At 48.0% G+C, this 15,864-nt stretch overlaps 1 protein-coding gene across 3 annotated transcripts in view; it reads right to left on the bottom strand.

Annotated features, from left to right (window-relative positions):
* Positions 1-256: 256 nt before the first annotated feature.
* KIF21B (kinesin family member 21B) overlaps positions 257-15,864 on the bottom strand; it is a 70,912-nt gene continuing 55,304 nt past the window's right edge. The window contains exons 28-35 of one of the 3 annotated variants that reach the window (XM_027843426.1): positions 15,282-15,320; positions 11,082-11,218; positions 10,496-10,676; positions 9,496-9,660; positions 9,040-9,157; positions 3,403-3,573; positions 2,579-2,778; positions 257-1,291 (exon numbers count right to left, since the gene is read on the bottom strand). In XM_027843426.1, the coding sequence (XP_027699227.1) occupies positions 1,237-1,291; positions 2,579-2,778; positions 3,403-3,573; positions 9,040-9,157; positions 9,496-9,660; positions 10,496-10,676; positions 11,082-11,218; positions 15,282-15,320 (1,066 nt within the window). In that variant the 3' untranslated portion in view covers positions 257-1,236. The remainder of the gene's footprint in view (positions 1,292-2,578; positions 2,779-3,402; positions 3,574-9,039; positions 9,158-9,495; positions 9,661-10,495; positions 10,677-11,081; positions 11,219-15,281; positions 15,321-15,864) is intronic. The other 2 variants (XM_027843427.1, XM_027843428.1) reach the window with 2 other exon arrangements.

Here is a 15,864-nt window from a genome sequence, read left to right as displayed (position 1 = left end):
AGAGGAAAGCCAGGATAGCCCAGAATCGGGTGGCAGTTGGGGGAATTAGGAAGGGGGTGATGGTGGAGATAGAGGTGAGGACAGGAAGGACAGGAGGGAAAAAAATCAAAAGGGATTACTCCCCAATCGATCCCAGAATGCGTTGAAGGCTAGGGTGAGTTGGACGGCTCAGAAACAGAGGCTCGAGGGTGCTGTCCAGCACCCTTTCCCATTTGAGGACCTTTTCTGCCCCCTCCCCATGCTTTCCCCTGCCTTGCCCACCCCCCTTCCCCTTCCTCAGGATTCCCTGGCCCTGGAGAGCTCAGGGGATTGAATACATAAGAAACTTCAAGTTGGTATCCAGGAAGCGCCAGCAATAAATAAATAAATAAATAATTAAATAGATGAAATGACCAGGCTGAGACTGCGGCTCTCCCCTCAGCTGGAACTTTCTGAAGGATGGGCCTGCCCAGACCCCAGGAGGGGGAGGGCTGAGTCCTAGGGATGGGATGGTGGTGGCCCCAGGGAGAAGGCTCAGGGGGAGGGCCTGGCAGCTGCCCATCCCCAATTTACATGGTCACTAGAGGGAAGGGCTCTTTGTCCTTTGACCGCCTTCCTTTTGGGGGAGGAGGCTGAGGACTCAGATGCAGGAATGGGGTGCCAGAGGGGCAAGAGGGGATCAGAAGCAAGATAACTATCTGAAAGACAGTGTTCAGATGGCTGGGGAAGAGGAGCAAGGTCATTTCCAAGTTAAAATATGGCTGGTTGGGGCTGGGGGTTCCCCTCAGCCTGGCTCAGAATCCCCTCCCCACCATGGGGCTTTCTGGAGGCGGGGAGCTAATAAAAATTTCCCCAAGATCTCCTCACAGACCAGCTGGAGAGCTCCTGAGGTTGGGGTGAGAAGGGGACAACTTAGCAGGAAGAAAAATGGGGCCAAACCTGGAAGAAGCTGAGAAGCTTCAGGAGAAGAAGTGGGGATCAAAAACGCCCTTTGGCTTCACAGCTTAAATGTCCTTCCCCTCTCTCCTTCCCCCAAGGGGGCTCCCACCCCACTGAGAGATGGGTTTGGGAACACTCTCCACTTAGGAAGGCTAGGAGAGAAGTGGGACAGAATCCCCAAACCCTCTCGCCCAGAGCCATCGGCATCATCTGGCCTGGACCTGTGGGGCCTCAATTATCTGAAGAGGCTTTTCTTTAGATGATGTCCAGGCTGCTAGAAGAAATGTGGAATCCGAGTGCCCCCTCTGACTTCTCCTCCTAAAATGTGCCACTTGGTAGCCGCCTTCCGCTCCAGAATTTCACTGTCAGGTCACTGGGAGGGAGAGAGAAAGAGACAAAGAGCGATGCACAGGTCAGCTCTCAAAGTTGTCCCAGACAACTGGCCTGAAGGGAGCTGAGGGTCAGGTTCCAAAAGCCCCAAGTTCAGCTTGGGGAGCAGGGGACAAATCCTAACTGTGGGGGCTGAGGGATTCTGGGGTGAGAGGGATTGGCCATCTTGACTGGCCATCTTTGCTCAGCTGAAAATTGTGCCAGCTCACCCCCTTCCCCCCTTTGCTGTCTGTGACCCTCTCCTAGACGTCCTGCCCCGTTGCTCATGCTCAGAAGTGGAATGAGTGTGGGGATAGAAATGTGTGACTTTTTGAGGGGTGGGCGGGGAGGGAGAGACATAGCACTGCTCTCTAGATCAGGCATGATGGGGAGGGTCGGGGAGATGGGGGAGTAAAAATCTCATACCGTTAAGAAGCAGCTTGGATCGAAGTGGAGAAAGAAAGAGGGAAGAGGGAAGAAGGGGAGAGTAAGAAAGGAGAGAAAAGACTGAGAGGGAGAGAAGAAGAGGGTCAAGGCAGGCTAGTGGCGCGGCCCTTTATAGCCAGGACGCGGCGTGGAAGGCAGGGGGTGAGTCCAGGGACGTAACTCCACAACTTTACCCGGCAGTCACTGCGACAGGGAAAGAGGGGTAGGGTGGGGGGAGAGATAGAAATGCATTGAGAGACAGAGACACAGAGAGAGACAGAGAGACAGGAAGAGGGAATGTGGTCGGAAAAGAAGGAAGAAAAGATCAATTCAAGTAGAGTAGAACTCCTCCCCCAAGGATGAGGTGGCCTGGAGGGCCCCTCCATGGAGGACCGGGAGATAAATAGATGGATGGACCTGGGCTGGGAGTGAGAGGTATGACGGAAGCTGCAGTACCCTTCCTGGGAGGCCCTATTCTTGGCAGGGGATGGCAGCTGGGAGGTGGTGGGGAGATGGGAAGACCTGCGCTTCATAACAACAGCGGTGACCAGAGGAGGCTGGGACGAGAGAGAACTGAGCAGGAACACAGCACCTCTCCCCTCTGCTCTCCATCTGCTCGGCTTGTCACCCATGTCCTGGCTGCCCCCTTTCCTAGACCCCTCCTCCCTCTTTGACTGGGTGGGTAGAGAGACTCTGCTACACCAGCTCCTACTGAATTCAAAGCCCATGACCGGACCTTCCAGGAACCCCGCCGATTCCTTCTCTTCTCCTCTCTATCCTATCCTGGTTATAGCGAAATCTACTGAACGGGAAGCGAGGGCAGAGATTTCTGGGAGGGTCAGCGCTGTGAGTCCTCCAAGCTTACCTGGAGGCGGTAAAAATGTGCTTGGAGTTGGTACAGATGGCATTGATGGGGCTGTCGTGACCTTTGATCTCTCCAATGGGTGTGAAGTTTTCCACATTCCAGACCTTGATGAAGCCCCCTCGGCAAGCACTCAGCAGCATGGGTCGGCCAGGAACAAAGGCTAGGGCGCAGACCCAGTCCTTGTGGGCATTCGGGATTTGCTGCGGAAGGACAGGAAGCAGCCAAGGACCATAAGGACTAGCTCCCCTGGCAATGGAGTCTGAAAGGCTTTTCAGACAAGGGGCCCAGGGGAACTAGCACTTTTCTGAAGTATGGGGCAAGAGGGGAGGGAAGGGGTCAAGTTTGGGATGGGAGGCAAGCCTTAGCTCTAACTTCTTCTACTGTTCATCCCATTCAGTCATCACATAAGGCCTCACTGATGCTGAGAAAGATGGGCAAAAGCCAGGGAGCAGAACTCTGCTTGTCCTTTTGGACAAGCACCCTGTCCCCCTTCAGAGCTTGCCCCACTGGTGGCTGGAGGCCCTGGGGAGTGGCCCTTGCTGGGAGCCCTAGCTTAGCAAGTATCATTCCACAGTGATCAGACCTCAGCTGCGCCTGCCCTGGGAAGAGGGACCAGGAAGAACTTGTCAAGCTCTGCTGAGGCACGATTGACAGCAGGTCCTTCTCAAGCAGTATTGGGGAATGAGAGTAAATGACACTGGGCAGCGGAAGGTGGGGGAGGGGTAGAAGGGAATGCAGAAGGGGGAAGCCCGAGGTGCTGTTGACCAGCTTTCCTGGCTTCATAAGCTGCACGCTCATCCTTCCCCTCACTTCCCTATCCCAACCTGAATGAGCTCCTGCTGCTCCAGGTCCCACTTCTTAATGCCATTGTCCCGGGAGCCGCTGAACAGGATGTCACTCTGGATGGCTAGGCACTCGATGCCGTCATAGTGCGGGGGCTCAAAGTTGTGGGTGGGGCTGATGTTACCCATCACACTCTCTGCCAGCTCAAATATCTGTTGAGGAGAAGCGAGTACCTATAAGTCAGGTGGTGGGAAGGATGGAGGGTCAGTCTTAGGGCTTGAAGTGCATGGGGTCATGTGTGGGAGAGATTTGCCACCTTCTTCCAAAGAGCCCAGGGAAGCCAGATTCTTCCTCTAGGTCCTGGGTTCAAATCTTTTACTGGACTATGCCATAGCCTTCCCTGCCCCCTCCCTTCCCCCAGACCCTACCATGTCTTCTTGGGCAACCAGGAAAAAGAGTGAAGGGGGAATGTTTTTGCTGCTGAACAGGACAAGGTGAGGGTAGGAGTATAAAGAAATGCCCTCTCCCAAATCACTGGTGGGAAGTATATAGGTATACTGCTGAATTACAGAAGAAGTCTCCCAGATGGGGAGATGTGAGCAATTTTATTAAGTTGATCTCAACCATCACTAAAAGTCTATTGTATACAGTCCTCTGTGGTAGATGCTGGGGAGAGTTTAAAAAAATAGGTAAGCAAAAGAAGTTCAAGATGCATTCCTGCCCTCATGAAGCTTACAATCCAGTGGAGAGATATGATACATTCACAGACAGGGATAGGGACGGGACCCATAATTTAATTAGTACAGGGAACTCTTAGGTGAGGAAGCTCCCTCTACCAATGGAGGTTGGCACCTTCTCTGTAACATAGTGTCTTACTAGAGTTGCAGAGATTGGGGTGACAGACTCAAATAGAAGCAGGGGCACTAAACGAGGTGGGCCACAAATATTAAAACCACATATTAACATTATCTATGTTCTATTGCATTTTTATTTATTTTGTGAAATATTTCGCAATTCCATTTTAATCTAGTTGGACCTAACTAGAGAGTAAATGCACTGGAGGGAGTGTTTGACACCTGTGGCTTAGAACCCCGAGAGATAAAATGTCTCCTCCAGGGTCATTCAGCCAGGTGGTGGTAGAGATGTGACTTGAACTCAGGTCTTCCTGGTCTCAAAGGAAATTATATTTGTGAAGTGATTAGCATAGTGCTTGGCACATACAATTATAATAGCTGATTATACAGCGATTACTATGTGCCAGGTACTGTGCTAAGCGCTCTTAAATAATTATCTCATTTGATCCTCACAACAACCCTTGGAAGTAGGTGTTATTATTATTATCCCCATTTTACAGATGAGGAAACTGAGGTAGACAGTGACTTGCCCAGGACACACTTTGGACTCAGATCTTCCTGACGCCTAGCTGCAATCTAGGTGAATCTTTGCTAATGTAGAGGGGACCAATGGTTGTTAGAAGCCTTGGTTCCAGAAATTGGAGGAAAGAGGCCAGGAATTAACTGTGAGAACTTGGAATGTCAAGAGGAATCTGGAAAGGCCGCACTCTAGATTTGCTCCTGGGACTGTATAATAGCTGTCCAGATGTTTGGGTGAGGCTGGGTGACGACCTGCAATGAGTAGCCCTAGAAGTTGGGTTGGACCAGATTAGGGGCACCTTCAGAAAGATCTTGCTGCCTCATGATTTGACAATTTTGAACTCTATGAACATGTTTCATTTTTTGAATTTTATTTATATTATATTTATACTTTATTTATATCATTAATATTTATATGTTATAGACTTACTTTTATTTTATTATATATATTTTATATTATATATTTTTTGTATTATATATATTTATATTTTCTTTATTTTTTTACTAGGAAAGCTTTTCTGAATGACCTCACCTGTGCCTCAGGATGAGCTAAGGAGAAATTGAGGCCAGACTAGGCAAGGACTGGAAGAAATAATTAGGAGACACAAAAGAGGCAGCTCCCTCTGCCTTTCTGAAGTTTTGGCAGTAAAATGGTAAAGCAGGATGGTGTAGAAGAAGAAAACCCCAGGTGAGGCTAACACTGGATCTTGGGTGCTGCTATGAGGACCTTTTCCTACTAGAAGGTCCCAGGTCTTCCCAGGAAGAGTAAAGAAGCCCCCAACACGGTCTGGTTGGTCTTGTAATAATTCTTAGAGGGATCGGTGATCTCATCAGCAGATTGCAACACTGGCACACCTTCTTGTTCCTTTTTTTGTTTGTTTGTTTGTTTTTTTTAGGCAACTGGGGTTAAGTGACTTGCCCAGGGTCACACAGCTAGTAAGTGTCAAGTGTTTGATCTGAGGCCAGATTTGAACTCAGGTCTTGTTCCTTTAATATTTCCAGGATACCAGTACAACAGCTGGGAGAATGTTGTCTATTATTTCTCATATTTGCTACAATGATCAATCTACTTTCTTTCAACCTACTTGTAAACGAGGGTAATTTCATTCTTTGTACTTGTACCTCCAATACCTAGCACATAGTAAGTGCTAGTTGGTTGTATCAATGGTACTATGTTATGTTCTACTTTAAACCACCATGTATACAATCATTCCATTGCTCTTTGGGTCAACTTGCAATTGATCCTTCTGAGATCATGGTGTTCCGTGATTCTCAGCCATAAAGGACCAGAGGAAGAATACTTGGGTTATGAGGCACTTTGGCAACTGTGAGTTGCTTGGGGTCATTGAAAGCATTGTACAATTCACCAAATGTAACCGAGCCTCAATGGCTCCTATTTAATTCTATATCCAACTCATTTTCCATCTGTAGCACCTGACAACTGCATGTTATCTTCTGGGTGATACACGCTTTTCATCCACTTTGTTTTTCCACTGTGAATGGTTATACCCATCTCTTTCAAATGATTATGAATTTTGTTGAGATTTTTAGTGTTTACAGGGCATGATGAAGCAAGTGTTACAATATCTACAGGTAGAAGCATTTGGAATAGCTTCCCATCAACAAACAATCAGCCTATTTGAACTCTGCACAGGTTGTCTCGTGGCAGAGGCGGCAAACAAACCTCCATCCCTGGCTTATGTCTTGAAGCTCAGCAGGTCATAGAACAGAATTGTTTCTATGATGACATCTGTCAGAATTTTACATTATGTATGGGAGGCAAATTATTTTAGAACTTTTAAGCTGCATTTCGTTCTACTGAGCCCCCTCCAATTTTTTTTCAATCAGCACCTGATAGACACAGCAAAATCTTGTGTTCTCTATATTACTCCGTCTCTTCAGTGACTGAACATGTTATCCTTAGGAGAAAACAGCTTGTAGAAGGCTGCTCTTTCCTCCCTCATGCTTTTACCCTTGACGTATGCATAGATTATTTGCCTAATGATTTTACAGAGAAGAGAAAATAGGCGGGGGGGGGGATTGGAGCTGTTGGTGGATTCTTGGTCACCTTTTTGTTTGGTAAAAGTACCATCGATGAGCTCCTCTATTCTTTGCCTCTTTGAGACATCCTGAAAATGGATTCCTGTGTGCTTTTAAAATTGTATTATGGATTTCTTCTGTACGTCTTTGGTCAGACTCGGGGGCACTTCCCAACTTCATCTTAACCACCATTTTCATTTCTTCGCATAGGTACTAATGTCCAAATGTGGTGGGTTCCACTATGGTGAGAATATGAAGCCTATGAAGAAAATACATCTATACCTCCATAGATGGCTATAGAAATGCTGGTGGATGTTTTATTTCATGCCTGCATGTTATCTTCCTCATTTCATCTACAAATGATCTTGGGATTCTCTGGCTTAGCTGCATCTCATTGAGTCTCATTTTCCGTGGAACTGCTTCTTGCCACTGAGTGTGGCGATACTGCTCCTCAACTTTCATCATCCTGTTCTGTAATGTTCTGCAAATGAGTTCATACTCTAAACTGGTGCTCCTCTTGGTTGCGGTCTCTCTTAGCTTGGCAGGGTATGCCAGCTGGCTTTTTTCATCAACCAGTGCCATATTTTGATTGCTGTGACCTACCTCAAGGTTCAAGGTGCTACTGATGGACAGATTTCTACTTGTAGAAGGGGAGTTAAGTGATGGATTGGGTCAGTATTATTACTGTTCTTACCATTATTATAATCTACTGGAATTATAAGCACAACTCTCATTGTGGGAGTCTTTTCTTAAGAAGAAACTACATCTCTGGTCACCATTTCCAGCACTGGCAACACTTCCACTCACAGAATCTCCCTCCAACTCATAAGTTGTGCTGGGGGAGTTGGAATACTGACTCTCTGTTGCCACTTCCAGACTCTCCTTTGACTGCCACCACACAGCTTTCTTTCCTTTTTGGAGGTTCAGTCAATTCAAATTTATTATCCAAACTAGATTCTGGTAGCTGTTATCTACCAAGTCCCATGATGCTCTCCTCCCTTTCTCAAAGAGTTCGGTGCTTGGCTAAAAGTCTTTCTCTCCATCCCAACTCCTTCCCTTACTCTAAGAGACTTAACATATATGTTGATGCACTCTCAAATACTCTAAATTCCCAGTTCCTCATGACTTCACCCTTCACTTCACTTCAATGACATGCAGCGTTTGTCATAACCTTGATCTTGCCATTACCCATAAGTCTTTGACTTTTGTGTTCAAGAATTCTGAATTTTTTATTTGATCATAATCTTTTCTCTTCCCATCTCTTCCTCTGCCTCATTCCTCCCAAATCTACCCTTTGTCCTCATCATGCCCTATAGTCCCTCCATCACCCAATACCATCCCAGGGTATCACTCCGGCTCTGTCTACACTCTCCTCTCTTCTAAATCTTGACCCCTTGACGAACCATTTAAAGTCTATACTATCTTCTACTCTCAAATCACTTGTTTTCCCCCAAAACTTCCCATCTTCTGATCAAGGGCATGACCATTCTCCCAGTGACCTGGGTTTACAACTCTGACATCATCCTCAGCTCCTCTCTCTCACTTACCCCATACATCTAATAGGTTGCAAATCTGTCATTTCTTTCTCTGCAACATCTTGTGCATAAGCGCCCTTCTGATAGAACCACAACCCTCATTTGAGGACCTCTCTCTGGGGATCATTCCCTGCCCATTCCTGCCAAAGTGATTTTCCTAACATAAGTCTGATCGTGCTACCCCACCTCTGCCCTCAGCAAACTCCAGTGGCTCCAAGATCCAAGAGAAAGTCCTCTGTTTGGCATTAAAGCTCTTCATGACCTGGCTCCTTCCTACCTTTTCCAGTCTTCCTGTATTCTACTCCCCACCACTCCCTCTACGATCTGGTCTATATTGGCCTAATCGCTGTTCCTCTCACATGATATTTCATCTCCTTTCTCTATGCCTTTGCACTGGCTGTTCTCCATGATTAGAAGGCAACAGCTGGAGGGGGGGAGCTGGTGATGCAATGGATAGAGCACTGGGCCTGGAGTCAACAAGACTTGAGTTCAAATCTGGCCTCAGATGATTACTAGCTGTGTGACTCTGGGAAAGTCACTTAACCTGTTTGCCTCAGTTTCCTCAACTGTAAAATAGAGATAATAATAACACCTACCTTGCAGAGTTATTGTGAGGATCAAATGAGATACTATTTGTAAAAGTACTTAACATGGTGGCTTACATGTAGGTGCTCAATAAATGTATGTTGCTTAACTGACTGAGTCCCTGGAATATATGAGTAGCTTGTACCTTTACATAATGATCCTTGGAGCCGGTCACCACAAGATCATGGTGGTTGGAAGTCTGGTTGACTGTCAAGCACATCACAGGACCAATGTGACCAGTCAGCTTCCCAATGGGCTGGAACCTGTTTGGGGAGAAGAGTGCCCAAATGGAACACTGAGCAGAAGCAATCCGCTGGACTGGGATGTGAATAAGGAGCAGGCATGAGGACCAGCCTGACAAACAAGGCAGCATAGCTGGATGGCTCTGACCCAGTCTCAGGTGGAGACTAGGAAACACTAACCTTCAGATATCCCAACATGACTGGGAAGGGGTCAGGTTCCTCAGGAGAGGCTGAGGTCCCAAAGCAGAAGAGAATGACTAAAAGGAACGGGCCTAGACCCAGCCGCTTCCTGGGGTCTCGCCACCCACCCAGCAGAATCTCCAAGCCCGGGTCCCACCCCAGCCATCACTGCCCCTGACCTGTTGAGTTCCCAGATGCGGACTGAGTTGCCAGAGGCAGCATACAGAGTGGTGCCGGTGGGGTTGAGGGCGATCTGGTTGATCTGGTGTTCCCCTTGAGCACTTGTGACAGTTCGATTGGTGGTGCTTGCGCAGGCGTCTCCGGAGATCACCTGACCTGAGGACCTGGCCCAGCCCATGGGGAGCACAGTTAGACCTGGCTGCAGCCCATTAAGCCACCCCCAGTCTCACTCTAGTGAGTGACTCTTACTATCCCCCCACTTTTAGGAAGCCTGCCCAATTTGATTGACAGGCGACCCCTTCCCTGGGCCGTTCTATTTGACCAAAGATCTCCCCTCCCTCAAAAACACACTCATCTCTGGACTTTTGGTGCAGGTACTTTCTAGAGCTGACTTAGCTTTAGTTTGTCATCTTTACATCCTTTATCTCTGTCTATACCCTGGGGTCTACCTCAGAGTGTAAGCCTGGGGAGGGGGGGATGGTGGGAGGGCAGGGACTATGTCTATAGAAATCACTTTTCATGCTGCGTGTGGGTGGGTGACGAGTATGGGCTTAGGATGAAGACCTGCTCAACTCTTGGATAAGATACCAGGGCAGATCTGCACGTTCAATCTGTCACCTAAACCTTCATTCCCCAAGGCTACAGTGCTTAAGGGAGGCAGGATGCTTACAGGCAAGCTGATGGAACAAACCTCATCTCTTCTAGTGACTTCAACGGGTCGTGCTAACTAACACCAACTACACAGTGCCCTGCTCCTGGATCCTCACCTATTGAGGGTTCCTTGACCCGGGGAACTGTGGCAGCCAGCAGGGGCATGCTCTGCTCCCTGTACCAGTAAGCCAAGCCCAATCAATTTAAGCTCTTTTAAGTGTTTCTACACGCATGACCCCCAGAAGGAATTGTGGAGAGCCCTTCGGAGCTGAGGAGCACTTATAATTGCTCTGGGAGTATCAGGAGCAGTCTTCAGAGTGTCTAGGGTGAGGGCAGGGAGGTACCTACGTGAGAGTGCGGATGCACTTCGCAGAATCCCGGATGTCCCACACCTTGATATAGGACGTGGAGACAGAGAACACCAGACCCAAGTGGGCACAGTACTTGATGGAAACAACATTGTTGGGATGACCCTTCAGAGCCGCAATCTCCTGCCCTGTCACCAGGTTCCACATCTTGCAGCTTCTGTCTGTAGGGGGAGAGACCCCAGGGTAGGCAAGGGTACATTTGTCAGGGTTTGAGCCAATCATCCCCAGGCACAAGACCTCCCACCACCCTGTATACAGGAAGGGTCTGATCCTGGGCACCAGGAGCTAAGCAGAGCTGAAGAATATGCCATCCCAGTCCACATACATATGACATGAGACAGAAACAAACACAAAACTAGCAAAAGCTAGCAAGAGTTTTAGGCATTAAGCACTGCAATTGGGCAAGGGAAAGGAGACACTTGGCCATGAAGGAGGGTCCCTTAATTCAGTTCTCTTTGGTCAGCTCTCAACAGCCGGCCGAGGCAGAAGGAACTTGGTGACACAGTTGGGAGAGGCCTTCCTAGAAGCCCCTGTCTTCTCCCACTTTTGGTCTGTACCTCACATACCTTTTGATCCCGTGAAGAGCAGCTCATCAGTGGCATCCAGGCAAAGAATGGGCTTGGTGTGACCCTCAGCTACTGAGACACACTGCAAGGGAGCAGTCCGGGCGCTCTTGGCTCCGCCAATGGGGTTGATCATTCCCCTTTCCAGGGAGAGAGAGGAAAAGAAATTAGCCTGGCAGAAAGGCAACTACCGGATAGAGTTATAGCTCAAGGGAGGAAAGAAGGGGAGAGAAAGAGGACGGGAAAATCATTGACAGTCTCCTAAAAGAACTCCAGACAAAATGTGTGTGTGTGTGTGTGTGTGTGCGTGTGTGTGTGTGTGTGTGTGTGTGTTGGACTTGGAAGGTAGAAGGAGGAGGAAAAGATCTGTCCTATAAAAGGCTGGTTCCTCCAACAGTAATTTCTGTGGGCCTAAACCCAGGCCGCACACTAAGGAAAGAGGTAGAGGGAGGAGACATGTAGCCTTTGACTTCCTGAAACTCCCAGTCTGATAGAAGATACATGGTGCCTGCCCTAATAGGGACAATAAGATAAGACACAAACTGAGACAGAGAAACCAGAACAGAATACATAGCAGCTAGACAGAATTAGAAACATAAGCACTAGACTTCTTTCCTAGAACGGTTCCTTCCTGATTAAAGCAGCTTGTCTGATTTCTAGAAGTACAGAGAGATCGTCTGACAACCGCCTAGGTCACCATTTCCCTTCTTCTATTTAACTCTCAATAACTGGTCCTTCTTCAGTTTTTAATGGCTTAGATACGCTATGCAACTTTACTACTACAATATTTACAATATTTTATAATATTGCTATTACTACTATAAGTACTATTACTACTACTACTACTACTATAACTACTGCTACTACTACTACTACTACAACTATTATACACACACACACACACGTCATGAAGACACATACACATCTTCCTTCTGTTAGGTCAGTACAATCAGTTGTCACAACATGTCAAACACTTTTCAGAAATCTCAGGTTTTATCTCAGTTCACATGGAATGAAGTGGGTTAGGTATTAGAGGGTGGGGCTCTAGCATAAGCATAATAAATCCTAATTACCCAAGCTATTTCCTATTTAGATCCCCTAGGAAATAGAGATTGAAAAAAAAAGAAAAGGAGATTGATTTTATTAGGCATTTGCTGGATCTCAAAGTTTTAACTTCTTGGCTAAATACTATAGGTACCCAAGAAATGCTTGTTGAATGAAGGTGATTCCAAGAATGAAGATTTGTTTCTCAAAACAGTAGAAGTGTCATATATCAGAAAGATAGTTCTGAGGGACAGTGTAGCATAGTGAGAAACTGCCTTGGAGCCTGGATGACTGGCATTCAGGTTCCAGTTGGCTTAACCTCTGACGCGTAATTAGCTAGGTAACTTGGCCTCAGTGTCTCAGGCAAGCTTCAGCGCTATGTCAATGGAGAGAGTTTTACACTCCAGGATACCATCAATGAAATCACAAGTGTGGACCAAACATACATTAGGAGGCTCACTTTAGTACTCTCTTAACTTGGAAATCCTCACACATATGAAAGTATGGAAGAATGAAGATAACAGTGCTGTGGCAAACAGTGCCATGCAGGGACTTAAACTCAGAAATCATCTATATGTATGTGTGTATATGTACATACATACATACATGTATATATGTATACGTATACATATACACTCATAAGGAAATGGAGGGAGAGAGGGAGAGAGACAAAGACAGAGACAGAGTTAAAGAGAGCAAGAGACAGAGAAAGAATGAGAGAGAATATCAAAGAGAAAGAACGAGAGGAGACAGAGACAAAAAGAATGAGAGAATGAGAGAACAAGAAAGAGAGAATGAGAGAAAGAGTGAGAGGTCAAATGATTTGCTCATTCCCATGGGTATCTTTCAGATCACACCTTTTGGGATCACCCATTAAGGCGCTCCTGTTGACTAGATGGTGTATGTAGCTGGAATGCCATATACACAGCCCCTAGGTCACTCCCCATTGTCCTCATAGAAAGTCATCTCAGGGGCAGGTAGGTGGTGCAGTGGATAGAGCTCTTGGAGTCAGGAGGACCTGAGTTCAAATTTGACCTCGGACACTTACTAGCTGCGTGACCCTGGGCAAGTCACTTAATCCTGACTGCCTCACCAAAAAGCAAAAAAACAAACAGACAGTCATCTCTGCACAGACTGCTGCTGCATTCCCAGTATTGTACCCTCTCAATTTCCCACACTAGTGGAGAAGGGTAAAGGCACAGGTGATCCAATAAAATGATTTTTTTTTTGAACCCCAGTTATTCCTGACTGTGGAAGAGTTTGATATCCAGCCAACTGAAAATGTGCCTCTGCTCTCTGCTCATCACTGCCTGCTTTTTGTTGTCACCTTGATCCTTGTGAGCCATCCTTGGCTCAGCTCTACTCTCAGGGCCTGGGCAAGGATGGAGAAGGAGGGCCAGCACTGCCGAAGATCATTTGGAAAATGGGCCATCTGAGAACGGATAGCCTGGTAGGAAGCTCCACCTTCCTGTACCCAAGGAGGCAGAAGGATAAAGGCTGGACCCCGCAGCAGAAGACGCTGCAGAAGGCCTCACCTGAGCTCTCTCCCCAGCTCCCAGAGGTTCTCACCTAGTGCTTGGATACATTGCAACAACGCAACGCAAAGAACACTCTACCTTAGAGTTAGGGAGCCTGGGTTTCAAATCCTGGCTCTATCATTTATCATTTGTACCATCTGAAAGATGCCTGTGGGAATGGGTAAATCATTTGAGCTCTCTGGGCCTCATTTTCCTAGTTTGTAAAATAAGAAGATTGGGCTAGGCGATGTCTGGGGCCCCTTCCAGGTCTAAGAATTGTGATCCTAAGTTTGAATTTGAATGAGTGAAGAAACTTGCTATCATTATTGTATGTGAAGGGGGCAGTCCAGTCAAAGTGGCTTTCCTGCGGGGCCTCATGCGCGATCCTCTGCCTCCCACCTCCATGCCTTTGGCACTGGAGTGTCCACAATGCCCTCCTTCGTCCCTTCCATCTCTCAGAAGCCTTAGTTCTAAGGCTCAGCTCAGCTACTGCCTTCTACGTGAGGCCTTTCCTGATCCCCCAGCTGCTAATGCTTCCTTCCCCTAAGATACTTTGTCCCTATTTTGTATACACCTGTACAAGTACACTTCTTCCCCAGAGACTCTTGATGTAAGCCCCTTGAGGGCAGGGAGAGTTTTTGCTTTTGTCTTTGTATCTTAGAGGCAGAAGGATGGTGCCGTGGATAGACTGCCAGACTTGAAATCAGAAAGACGCGATTTCAAATCCAGCCCTAGACACTTAATAGGTGGATAACCCTGGCCAACTCACTTAACCTCTCTGAGCCTCAGTTTCCCCATCTGTAAAACGGGAACAATAACAGCACCTACCTCTCAGGGTTGTGAGAATCAAATAATAAGCTATATGAAGTACTATATAAATGCTAGCAATGACTGTATCTCCCCACAACCTAGCCTGGCACACAGTCCGTGCTTAATCTTAATGCTTTTTGATGGAGTCAGTGACTGCAGGACCAGAGTCCTAAGGGGGGATGAGAGAAAGACACTTCTACAAGGCTGCTTTGTCGAAGGCTCTGCCCCAAAGTTCCCTTTTAGAGGCAATGCCTAAATAATTCATTTTATTGGCGCCACCCATCGACGGGTGGCCCCAGGCACAATGAGGAGCTAGTGCAGGATGCCGGAGGAGCTGCAGCAGAGAAGCCAGGAGGTTTGTGTCCACTCTCTCTCCGCCCCATGACGATATTGGGGGGAGGAGGCCTCATGTTCCATAGCAAAAGGACTTCCTCCCACCTCCTCCAGAGTACAAGTTAAAGGGAAGAGAAAGCAGGAGCTAAAATAGCGTGCCATCCCCCTCCACCCCACTCCCATAATCCTTCCACCCCAAATGCAGCGAGAAGCTTTCGAGCTCAACCGATGCCATTCAGCCAACCTGAGAGGGAGGAACCACCTCTGTGGGTGGGGGCAGCGGGAACAGGGGCTACAGAGAACCAGTCACTCGGGGGGGGGGGGGGGGAGGAGGGAGGAAGAGGATGCAGGATCCGAGGGAGACACAGCACGGGCAGCATGCAGAGGGAGGGAGGAAGGAGGGGACAGAGGCTGGGCAAGCAGAGGAGAGACGTGAGAGATGGAGAGAAACACAAAAAGGAAGGAAGAGAGACAGGAAAACCAAACGCGAGCGCTGTACCTCAGGACCTCCGAGATAGAGGAGTCGCTGTCATCAGACCTGGGGAGGGCAGAAAATTAGCTGGATTAGGGGGTGGGGAGAGAGGAAGAACAAACAAAGCAACAGAAGGAGAAGAGGCAGCAGCAGAGCTGGGAAGGTCAGAGGGTTATTTTCCTCCAGAGAGAGGCAGAAAACTGAGTGTGGGGTGGGGTGAGGTAGGATCAGAGAGGATTGCAGAAGGAGAGGGAGAGAGGAGGGGTGGGGGGAGAGCTGAGGGCCAGGCCTAGATGCTAGGGTGCCAGGGCAGACTCCTCAGGAGGGTCAGAGACAGGACGACCCTTCGGACTAACTGGACTGGGCCAGGAAGACAGGAATTACGGGAAGAGGGCTATGGGGAAGAGATGGGAAAGGGCCAGCCCTTGACTGGGGGCAGGAGGTGGTGATGGTTCTTGGGCCCTGTTTGTCCAGTTTCAAGCTCTCCAGCTGCCCCGAAGCTTAAGCCGGAGGGCATGCTGCCCTCAAGCCAGTAGCACCCAAATCCCACCCTGCGAGGGCCATGATGCTTCTGCACAGGCCAAAAGGATGCAGCCACCATCTTCTCCAG

Source organism: Vombatus ursinus, unplaced genomic scaffold (assembly GCF_900497805.2).
Source record: "Vombatus ursinus unplaced genomic scaffold, bare-nosed wombat genome assembly UNPS02014909.1, whole genome shotgun sequence".
Taxonomy (NCBI): Eukaryota; Metazoa; Chordata; class Mammalia; order Diprotodontia; family Vombatidae; genus Vombatus; species Vombatus ursinus.
Note: the sequence above shows the minus strand (reverse complement) of the source record. Positions and strands in the feature narration are given on the sequence as shown.